The sequence below is a fragment of the Neodothiora populina genome, assembly GCF_041146345.1.
Source record: "Neodothiora populina strain CPC 39397 chromosome Unknown canker_contig_8, whole genome shotgun sequence".
Lineage (NCBI taxonomy): Eukaryota > Fungi > Ascomycota > Dothideomycetes > Dothideales > Dothioraceae > Neodothiora > Neodothiora populina.
In genome coordinates, this window is record NW_027191411.1 from 1,658,475 (window position 1) to 1,669,539 (window position 11,065).

The 11,065-nt window shown below is 52.2% G+C and overlaps 4 protein-coding genes across 4 annotated transcripts; all 4 read right to left on the minus strand.

Annotated features, from left to right (window-relative positions):
* Positions 1-104: 104 nt before the first annotated feature.
* AAFC00_007018 (uncharacterized protein) lies at positions 105-1,919 on the minus strand (the record flags this gene model as incomplete). The annotated part of the gene is made up of 3 exons (XM_069347066.1): positions 105-1,592; positions 1,652-1,738; positions 1,794-1,919. 3 exons carry the CDS (start codon positions 1,917-1,919, stop codon positions 105-107), a joined length of 1,701 nt encoding a protein of 566 aa, XP_069199939.1.
* Positions 1,920-3,844: 1,925 nt separating this feature from the next.
* On the minus strand, positions 3,845-5,552 carry AAFC00_007019 (uncharacterized protein; the record flags this gene model as incomplete). The annotated part of the gene is made up of 6 exons (XM_069347067.1): positions 3,845-4,766; positions 4,821-4,898; positions 4,954-4,997; positions 5,053-5,178; positions 5,274-5,383; positions 5,501-5,552. 6 exons carry the CDS (start codon positions 5,550-5,552, stop codon positions 3,845-3,847), a joined length of 1,332 nt encoding a protein of 443 aa, XP_069199940.1.
* Positions 5,553-6,339: 787 nt separating this feature from the next.
* AAFC00_007020 (uncharacterized protein) lies at positions 6,340-8,640 on the minus strand (the record flags this gene model as incomplete). Its single annotated transcript, XM_069347068.1, has 7 exons — positions 6,340-6,892; positions 6,948-7,473; positions 7,585-7,963; positions 8,023-8,188; positions 8,245-8,371; positions 8,453-8,503; positions 8,595-8,640. 7 exons carry the CDS (start codon positions 8,638-8,640, stop codon positions 6,340-6,342), a joined length of 1,848 nt encoding a protein of 615 aa, XP_069199941.1.
* Positions 8,641-9,331: 691 nt separating this feature from the next.
* AAFC00_007021 (uncharacterized protein) lies at positions 9,332-10,790 on the minus strand (the record flags this gene model as incomplete). Its single annotated transcript, XM_069347069.1, has 2 exons — positions 9,332-9,391; positions 9,450-10,790. 2 exons carry the CDS (start codon positions 10,788-10,790, stop codon positions 9,332-9,334), a joined length of 1,401 nt encoding a protein of 466 aa, XP_069199942.1.
* Between the last annotated feature and the right edge of the window lie 275 nt (positions 10,791-11,065).

The window sequence follows — 11,065 nt, forward strand, 5'->3', positions numbered from 1 at the left end:
AGAAGGCGTCATCTCGGTCTCGGTCCGAAATGTCCATCTACCGAAAACGACATCAGACACTACAACTCAAACTCAAGGGACTGCAGAAATGAAGTCTTCTTCTTCTAGTGGCTGTGACCTTCGTGGTCGTGGTCGTGCCCTTCGGCGTCTTGTGTTTGCGCTTCGGGTCCACAGCACGTCTTGCCGTCGCCACATGCGTCGCCACAATCCAAGAGGCAGGGGTCGGCGTCGTTCTTCAGACTGCCTGCTTTGCTGGCCTGCTTGCTCACAGTCTTGGGACGAGCAGCAGCAGCAGCAGCATCGCTAGGCGCTGTATGTGAAGCGCTGTCGGCCGGAGATGAATGGTCGTGCTGGGGATCGAGACAGAACTCGGGTTGAATCGTCGAAGAGTGGATGCCGTACTCGTGAAGACAATCGCGGATGGCGTGTGCGAGATCCATGTATCTGGCGGCGCCTTCACCCTCAAAGTCAAAGTCGACCTGGACGTGCAGAGAAGCAACAAGCTTCGTGTCGCTCAATTGCCATACGTGAAGATGGTGGCAGCTCACGATGCTTGGCAGGAGTTCAATGTCTTCCTGAATCTCGTCGATGTTCAGCCCGATGGGGACGGCTTGTAGCAAGATGCGCGAAGCTGCCTTGCAGAGCGGGATCGCAGAGGCAAGGATGATGACTGTGATGAGAAGAGACACGGCAGGGTCGAAGTAGAAGCGCCACGAATAGTCGGTGAGCCAGATGAACAGCGCAGTGACGATGACACCGATGTTGCCTAAGGCGTCGCCCATGACATGAAGGAAAACACCGCGCATGTTGAGGTCGTGCGAGTGACCGTGTCCACCCTTGCCTTGGTCCTTGGGTTTGGCATGGTTGTGAGATTTGTGATCGATAGACTTGCGCTTCTTCTGTATCGCACCATAGCCATTGCCAGAGCCGCGCTGCAACAAAGGGGCCTCTGCAGAAGCGGGGTTGTCGCCGTCCTCCTCGTCGGCAGCGTTGTCGTCTCCCTGATCGTCGGTACTCTCCCCGGACTCGATTTGATCCATTCTGCCCGCATCGATGATGGCGCGTCGGAACGAAGAAGGATTGACAGGGAGATCCTCGAGGCTAGAGTAGGTACGCGAACGTGAGCGAGTCTTCTTATGCGAGCGATGGCTGGCGCTCGGCTGGCGAGACAGATCCTCGACCGCAGTGGTGTCGCTGTCCGCTTTTCTTGTCTTCTGGGAACTGGGCCAGTTGGCGATTCTGCTTTCCGGCAGGACATCCGCGATATTTCCACCTTCGTCGGCAGCGTCAGCATCGCCGGGGTGTACGTGATTGTGGCCCTCCTCGGCATCCCTGACGCCGTCTGTTTCTCCATGCGAGTGTCCCGAAGGTCCGTGGCTGTGTCCTCCGTGCGAGTGTCCGTGGTCATGGAACAAGAAGAGGCCGACGATGTTGGACGCTAAACCAAGGCAGCCGACGACAAGCACAAGCTTCGGGTTCGAGACTTCCTGAGGCTCGACAAAGCGCTGGATAGCTTCGAGCGCGATAGAGACGCAAAGTGCGACAAGAAAAACACCATTGATAAGAGCTCCCAGTGTTTCGGCGCGTTGCCACTTCGCATTGTCAGCTTGAACTCTTGAGCTTCGGTGCTATGGTATCCGGAAAGACGCACGCCATATGTATACATCTTCGAGTTGGTCTTTTGACTAGCGACCTTGACTGCCCATAGACCGACGCATAACGACAAGACATCGTTCAACTGTGGTAATGTGTCAGCTGCATCTATCAGAAAGCACGAGTGATCGATCACCAACCATATGGAAAGAGTCCGCCACCAGGGCCAGCGAATGCACAGCATATCCTGTGATAATCTCGATAAGAAAGAAAACAGAGTCGATGGCCAAGAGGATGGAGATCCTCGTCGATTTTGAGAGGCCCATGTTTACAGTGCAATGTGCAGCGTGCCCACAAGTTGATGGGCAGAGGAGGGGAAAAAGAAAGGGAAAGCTGCAGACCACCGGCCTATATAACTATCAAAAAGTGAAAAGCCGGGGAACAGTCGAACACGGTGGAAGTCTCGTGCTGAAAGGCTGCCAGAAAAGAGCGTCGACTGTTGGTGATGAGGCTTCGTCTGGCTCGATGGTAAATGGACTTTTTAGTTTTGACGTAGTTCCAATTCCACCCTAATATAAGGGTCGATGTTGCACGTTGCTGCGACGGCGATTTCGCTGCTGTAGACATGGCTGTACTCGGCTTGGCTCCGCTATATCGGTGTTGCTGCGACGGCGACTTCGCTGCTGTCGACTTGGCTACTTGTGGGCTACGCTATACAATTATCGTTCCACCATTTTTGACGACTCTGCGGGGATCAGCAATGCGCATCTGCCGAGCATGCGTTGTCTATTGACCGAGACAGCTGTGTCCGCGATCCCTCGTCCTTCACGGGCACAATCGGAGAGGGTGGGATTCCATAGGAGGACTGTACTTTCACTGCCTATGCCGATCTCATTAATCTGACCATCACTGGCACCTCCGCAGTGCCATCACACCCAGTAACGCAGATTTGGGTGCTGAGTCTACCATCCTGAAGCTCATCTCATAAGTCAGACTGGACCCTCACTCCAACCTCAGGAGGATTCGACCCCGGTCCGACTTGTGGAGCAGTGCAAGCACCAAAACCACGATTCTTGTAGCTCTTATTTCCACCGCAGCAAGTTCAATGAAGTCACCTGAAATGCCTATGTCGAAGGCAGAAAAGACTGGCAGGTAACTCCATCTCCATCCGAAAAGTGCTTTGGAGAAAGATTTACGAGTGGGAAGTAGTACAACCTGGGGTCCACCCATGACACTATCCTAAAACCTCATTTAAGGTAGTAGTCATACCCTTGAAAGCATATCGAGCATTTGTTCTGTACTGAGTCTGATGCATTGGGACTCTTGTTATACACTTGTTTAGCACTAAGCATCGATTGACTAGTCCTCTCAAATTCAACGACCATCGACTCGACAATTACTTCGAGTTGATTTTACCGCACATGTACCTTCAATTATGGATCATTGACTTTGCAATCACTTCAAATTGACCGAGGTATCATTGTGTCATTCACTTACAGCTCACCAAACTTTTCTTCCCATAATGGCAACCAATATTTCCTAGTCTGGTCACAGGAAGCATAGAAAATGCCGCGTAACGAGGGATCTGGCTACCAGCCTTTTTGACTGGTGCTGTTGATCCATTTGAGATCAGTACAACCATACATATTCCTTTTATCTATATCTACAGCATTGGTAGGCAATCGCGATAAAAGACAAAAGATCCTCTCCTCCATTTTTGTTTTTGCTTGCCCTGTCTATCATTGAATTACAATTTCTTTTATGGTTGAATAACCCCTCGAACAGCAATATCTCCTCGACATCTAGATATGCAGAATAGAAATAGAAAAGCACTCGACTGCAACATGGACATGTACGTATACGCATGTCAGTCATCGCATCGAGCTTGCCGCTGTATTAGTAGAACCTTCTAGATTCCAGTTCTTTTTTTTTGTCTCCGTCTGGCTTTGCCCAGGAAGATTTGTGTCGCGTATCCAGAACAAAGTCGAGAGTCGCATAGTGATTATTGCCGTTTCAGTATAGTATGTAACATCATACAGAGAAGGAGAAGCCAAAACAAGATCTAGAACCTACATTCTTCCTTGCTTCGATTGTTTTGAGTCTCGTGTATCATGACATTCCCGCATTTTTGCTTGTTTTGTTCGTCATCTGCAGGGTTCATCATTATAATCGTGAGACCTGGATCTGCCTGTCCAGACATAGGCTGCCTCTTGATGAAGCATAATGCAAGGACAAATAGCCCGTATAGGAACTAAGCGGCCTTGCCATTTGCGACTTCCTTCATGCCCGACTTTTGTCTCTCCAAGCCAGGTCTGCCAAGGGCACTCATGGCGATTCCTTGGTCTTGCGGCAGAGTGGGATATTTGTCGGACGGGATAGTCAAGCAATTGATACCCAAGAAAGTGCAGATGGCGTTGATGACCTTTACTGCCCAGTGGAAATAGACGGCGGTGGCAAAGACAAAGTACGCCCTCAGATACAAGAGCTCGATGTCAGCGCTCACAGCCGGTAGACCCAGAGCAGGCAAGTTGACGAGGACAGCGCCGCCGATGAGAGGGGCAAGGAGGACGGTCCAATAGGGGAAGATCTGGTGAGTCAAGTGGGCAAGGATGATCTTAGTCGTCATGCGGCCGAAGACGAAAGACAGGGTGAGGCAGAGCAAGGTAAGGTGGTTTTCTTTGAGAAGGGTACTCCAAGGTGAACCCAGCCATGCGCAGAGCGAAGCTGTGAAGACCACAAGAGGCGTCCATTCAAGGAAGACAGGCAGAGACGCTTGACCGCGGGAGCGTCTGGCCCGAATGACGTTGAGAACACAGTCCGGAACATGAGCGAGACAGAGACTGCCGATCAAGATAGGACCCCAGAGATCTCTGACGCTGGTCTCGCCGAGCAACGCGGGGTTTCCGAAGAGTAGCGCCAGGGGCTGAGACCAAACCTGAGCGCCATGCACAGCGGAGATGAGCATAATAGTACATGCGAGGATGAGTCCCTCTGTAGGTCCGTTAAAGACACCGAGGAAGAGCGTATGGGTATGGTATGTTTCCCAAGTGCTGAAGAACATAGGCAGACAAGGCACCATAGCCGTGAAGGCGCCAAGTGGAGTAGGACCAAGTCCCATGGCGGAAGTCTCGAGGAGTGAAGCAAGTGTGCAATTGAGAGAGTCAATGCCGTGGCTACGCACGTGTTAGCTGCATTTTCAATCCAAGCGCGGAGGAGGGTATGCTGACTCGAAGAGCTCTCCCAGAGGAGACGATGTTCCTGTCCTTCGTGCTTGCTTTCCATCGATGTTGTCCATAGTAGAGTACCTGCAATAGTGTGAGTCTAGTAACCTCGACCCTGCTCGGCCAACACGCTACTCACATCCAGATACCAATCGCATAACTGACAAAAACCCAAGGCGGCGCCTGTATGATATCAGCCTTGCTCTTGACACACTGCAACCATGGCGAGTGGACGTACCGCTCCAGTCAATCCGGGATCATATATCACCATCAAGCCCACGTTGCCGATGATGAAGAAAAAGCCCAACAAGGTGACCATGTTGGGCGCAAGCCATAATGGCAGGAACTCGACGCAGGCATTCCACTGTGTTTCGATGTTTCAGCAGGATCCAATTTGAAGAAGGCACAGTAGCGTGTTCTCTTGCGCTCGACCTGCTATATGAGAAAGGAGACCCGTACGTAGTGTCTGAGAATGTATCGCGAAATGTAGGACTTGTCGACCGAAGAATATTTGTATTCTCTTAAATTTGCAAGAGCGTCTCTCGAGAGTGGACCTTCGGCATCATATTCTGTGGACGGAGATGATCAGTATCACTCCCGGCAGGCAAAATGAGTGCTTGTCTTGTTCCAAGCAGACCAAGAGTCGCAACAGGCAGGAGCAGCGAGTATCCGCTGGATGTACGTACCACCTTGGGTGAGGCGCCGCGGCTTATGCGTAGGGGGAGGTAGTGTCTGCATGACTGAATGAAATTTGCAGAACAAGCAAGCTGACCGAGAACAGAAAAGAGGAGACAAGGGCTACTGGTGACTATCGCATATGGCAAGACAAAGACGGGAAACACAGAAAACCTCCAGGCACTGGGTACGGCAGGGAAATGTGGATGCGCAATGTCGTGTTACGGCGCGATCGGAAATAACAAGGTATTCGAATCATTGGGTGTCCCTGGAGACTTTGAACGATGTCTTGGCAGCATGTGAATATTTCTCCCGCAAAAGTCATGGCGAATCTGATTGTAAGACTGACTATTACTGGAGAGTGATCCACCAGATGGTTTGTGAGAAGGCGTTCATACTTCGTTAGGGAGTGGTTATCCACTCAATAGGGAGTGAACAATTTTCACCAAGGAGTTTTGACAATCCATCGAGGAGCTACAGACTGTTCATCGTACAGATAGTCATCTACACCACACGAAGCCCTCTGTATAGTGAACACTCGACGGACGATTTTGTAGACGCGGTCAGACGAACAAGGAAAAGAGTAAAGTCAGTGTTTGAGATGTTTTTTGATTTGGCTGCGTTCCGTATCCTATGTAACGGGAGGCCAGCCGACCCCGACACCGGAAGAACTACATAAGACTGCCCGCTTCCGTTTTGACTGTGATGCACATCTCTCATCAAGGGCTAAAGACGACATAGAAGAAACTTGCACTTTTGATCCCAATAGTTCCAATCTAGCATAAGAGAGAGAAAAAGAGAAATTAAAACGCCCACCCAAGACACCCATTAAGCCATAACATGCACATGCTTATCGGGTGGACATGGCCTTGGTGACGACACGCTTGAGGGCAAGCTCCTTCTTCTTGAGGTCCTCGGCGGTGGAGTCCTCGATCTCGAGCTGTGCCATGGCGTCGGAGAGAGCGCTCTCGATCTTCTCCTTTTGGCCGCGCTTGAGCTTGAAAGACATACCGGGGTCGGAGACGATGTCCTCGACACGGGCAATGTATGACTCGAGCTGCTGGCGAGACTCGTGCTTCTTGGAGAAAGCCTCGTCGCTCTGCTTGAACTTGGTGGCGTCCTCAAGCATCTTCTCGATCTCGGCAGAGTTGAGCTTGCCAACAGAGTTGGAGATGGTAATGTTGGAAGAACGGCCAGAGGTCTTCTCGGTGGCGGTGACCTTAAGGATACCGTTGACGTCGACCTCGAACACACACTCGAGGACGGCCTCACCAGCCCTCATGGGAGGGATAGGAGCAAGAGTGAACTCACCCAGCGAGGTGTTGTCCTCGCAGTTGACACGCTCACCTTGGTAGACGGGGAACTGGACAGACTGCTGGTTGTCGGCGACTGTGGTGAAGGTTCTGTGAAGATTGTCAGTGGATGTAGCTTGCAGAGAAAGATAGCGATAAGACAAACCTCTTCTTGAGGGTGGGGACTGAAGTTCCGCGGGGAACGACAGGGGCGAAGATGTTACCCTCCATGGCAACACCGAGGGAAAGAGGGCACACATCCAAGAGGAGGAGGTCGGCGGTGTCGGCAGAGGTGGCCTTTCCGGCGAGGATACCGGCCTGGACGGCGGCACCGTAGGCAACGGCCTCGTCGGGGTTGATGGACTTCTCGAGCTTCTTGCCGTTGAAGAAGTCGGAGAGGAGCTTCTGGATGCGGGGGATACGGGTGGAACCACCGACAAGGACGATCTCGTCGACCTTGCTCTTCTCGATGGCAGCGTCCTTGAGGACCTGCTCAACGGGCTGGATGGTGCCGTTGAAAGCCTTGGCGTTGATGTCCTCGAAACGAGCACGGGTGATGTTGGCGTTGAAGTCCTCGCCGTCGAAGAGAGAGTCGATCTCGACGGTGGCCTGGGTACCGTTGGAAAGAGTACGCTTGGCACGCTCACAAGCGGTTCTCAGACGACGGAGGGCACGGGCATCGCCAGAAAGGTCTAATAAAAAGTTAGCTTTAGTTCAGCCAGAAAGGCCACTGGAAAAAACAGTTTTTGGAAAAGTTCGAAAAACTTCTAAACCAGTAGCATCAAGGGCATGGACATTCTCGCCTTTCTTTGTCTTGCGAGTGAATTCTTTCTTGAAGTGATCCAGAAGGTTGGTGTCGAAGTCCTGACCACCAAGATGGGTGTCACCGGCGGTAGCCTTGACGGTGAAAACACCACCTTGGATGTGGAGAAGGGAGACATCGAAAGTACCACCACCGAGATCGTAGATGAGGACGTTCCTCTCCTTCTCGGACTTGCCGGCACCGAGACCGTAGGCAATGGCGGCAGCGGTGGGCTCGTTGATGATGCGGAGGACGTTGAGGCCGGAAATGGCACCGGCGTCCTTGGTGGCCTGACGCTGGTTGTCGTTGAAGTAAGCCGGGACGGTGATGACGGCCTTCTCGACCTTCTTGCCGAGCTTGGTCTCAGCAACCTCCTTCATCTGTTTGGGTTGTCAGCGACCATGCGATTGTGTATGAACGAAGACTCGAAAATTCGCACCTTCAGGAGGACCATGGAGGAGATCTCCTGGGGGGAGAAAGTCTTGGTCTCGCCAAGGTACTCGACCTGGACCATGGGGGCACCGCCCTGGTCGACGATCTTGAAGGGCCACGACTCGATATCCTTCTTGACGGTGGCGTCGTCGAAACGGCGACCGATAAGACGCCTGAGGTGGTCATGTTAGAGGACTCGTTCACTTTCCGGGTAGCTCATGCTGCTCACTTGACATCGAAGACGGTGTTCTCGGGGTTCATGGCAGCCTGGTTCTTGGCGGCCTCACCGATCAGACGCTCCTCAGCAGTGAAGGAAACGAATGAAGGGGTGGTGAAAGAACCCTGCTCGTTGGCGACTGCGCGAAGGAAAAATCCATTAGATGACTATTTTGCGACCGGGTTTCGCCAATCCATGACTGGCGAGATGTGAAACGTACTGATCTCAACGTTGGTGCCATCGTAGTTGGCAACGCAAGAGTAGGTGGTACCTATAGAGTAAAAATGGTAAGCTTCTGATCTGAAATTCCTTCACTTGTGCGACCGAGCTCGCGTGCGGGGAGCATCTCGCGGTGGACATACCAAGATCGATACCAATGGCACCGTCGTAAACCTCGTCGGAGCTCATGATGAATTTGTGTAAAGAAGGGGTATCAAAAAATTACACAAAAAAAGAGAGGAAAGGATGGGTAAGATAGAAGTTTTGGGAGGATGAGATTCTTAAAAGACGTCTTCGCCGATTTGTGCGGAGGGCGGCGCGCTCGAACTTTTTCACAAGCTCCTCCCGCTTAGTGTCTTGGCGAGTCTGTGCTCTGTCTGCTCTTTTACATTACAGGATCTGCTCAACGGAGTGACCCTCTTTTGCTCTAGAGATGATAATGCAGTCAATGTCCCGTCAGGGTAGTGATGCTGAGGTGAGGCGTGGCAATTAAGACACAGTGCTTCCTCAATTCATGGTTCGGATGCTCTTCATCGAGACAGTGCATACAGGGAAGGTACGGTACCTTGTCTCTCTGCGTGAACTGTGCATGCACGATCATTCATCACACCTCTAGTGCACATCTCTGTGCGTGTGCACCGTGGAGTACAAGTACATCAAGTCAATTACTGTCCTCACTACAGGAACTGAACAATGCATGCAACGCACCGTCACAAATCTCATCAAAACTGCAACAAGGATCTAAAGTGATGTGCACATCGTTCATTCGACTTATTATGGCAACAGCTGCTCTGCCTCCTACCGACTATCATGTTCCCCCGTGAACCCACAGACGCCACCCAATGCAAATACACATCCAGGATCCAGCCCTTGAATGTATCTACCTGATCCTGTTGAGTCTGGCTCTGTTCAGTGCGATTTGGTCGTCCACGGTATCCGTCTGTCAAAGAGGTCAGTACATGAATTTCTGTCAGAACATAACCAGATAGATCACGAACCTTGTCAATAATTCTGGCAATGTGCTTGTTCTGTTCATCCAGCTCCTCGCCCATTGCACGTCCGAGCATGTTGAGTGAACGGGCACCCTTGTGGATAGCCTCCAAGTTGCCATCGATCTCGTTCTCCATCTCGTCGTCCTCACTGTCGGCTTCGAACTGGTACTTGGCTCTTTGCGCCAACGAGGCCTTGTCGGTCGCATGTCTGATGGGCTTCAAGTCTCTACCCTGGGCTTGGTGTCGGGCTGTAGTGGAATAGGCGTTGGATCTGGTGTCGTCCATCTGTCTTCTCTCTGTTTGATGCTTGTCCAGAGCAATGGCCAACGCTGCCTCCTCACGCTTCTTGGCCGTGAAGGGGTTCGCAACGTGCACCGCGAACATGCTGCGGTTGAGCGTCTTGAGCTCACGTGCTTTCTCCTCGGCGAGTCTGTTTTGGTTGGACGCCATGTCGAGGTTGTGCTCTGTATTGTGGATGCGATCACCTTGCGCTCCGAGGCGCGCCAAGGTCTCACGACCGGTGGCTTCGGCTTGTTGAGCAATGCGAAGGGCATTCCTCGTAGAAGAAACATCCTGCTGCTTGATGAACTTGATCTCTGACTTTGCCGCTTGTACATCCTCCTCTTCCTGCTCTTCAGCTGTGCGAAAGTTGTCGACGTCGTACAGCTCGCTAGAGCTACCACCATAACCACCTTGCTGTTGTCTCTGGCCAGCGCCGCCGAAGAGGGCATCTCTATTAGCATCACTAGGACCGGCGGAGTTGGCATTGTAGCCATTGCTGCCGCCTGCGTAGCTGTTGTCTTGAGCAGCGGACGGCGGTTCCAATTGTTGCTGGAGTTGTCTCTGAGGTGCATCGCCGAAGAGAGCAGCTCTGCCTGCATCAGTGCCCATGGTCTCATTACTGTTGGTTCGTCCTAGTCCACCGTAACCTCCAGCTCGTGACGCCTGGGGTTGGTCAGCGGCATACGGAGTGTTGCCATAACCGCCTTGTTGTCCGTAGTTTCCTTGGCCACCGAACCTCGGAGCCGAAGGACCACCACCATAGCCTCCAATGGGGACAGGGCTCTTGTCGTTCCTCATGGGCGAGGGTGATCGGCCATCATAACCAGGCGGGGCTCCCAACGTGGATCCTTGAGGCGTGCCTATCGATGGCCTGCTAGCAGCATATGGATCTGCGGGCTTGGATGCGTATGGATCAGGAGTCGATGCCTGCACAGCATATGGATTTGCCGCTGCTGGAGCAGCCTTTTGGCTCTTGGAACGACCTCCGAAAAGGGCGCTTCGGGACGAACTCTCGTCTCGGCTCTTCTCCTTGTCCTTGTCCTTCTTGCTGAGTCCGAAAGGCATGGTTTAGTATCTTCTCGGGCGGCAGATCTCGACGACAACCTAAGACAATGAAAAGAAATGAGAACACCAGAGACAAAAAAGACAGGGTGAGTGACAGGTATTGATTTTTGTCCTTAATGAAATGGTAGAGTAACAGGTAGATTAAGGTATACGGACAATTGATCAGGAGAAATGTGGGGTTGGCAGCCTTCACTTTACACCGTCAGGCGCCCGCCTCCCCAAAGCCAAAGGCGGTGATGCACACACAGCATGTGGCGGAGCATCGTTGAGCCTGT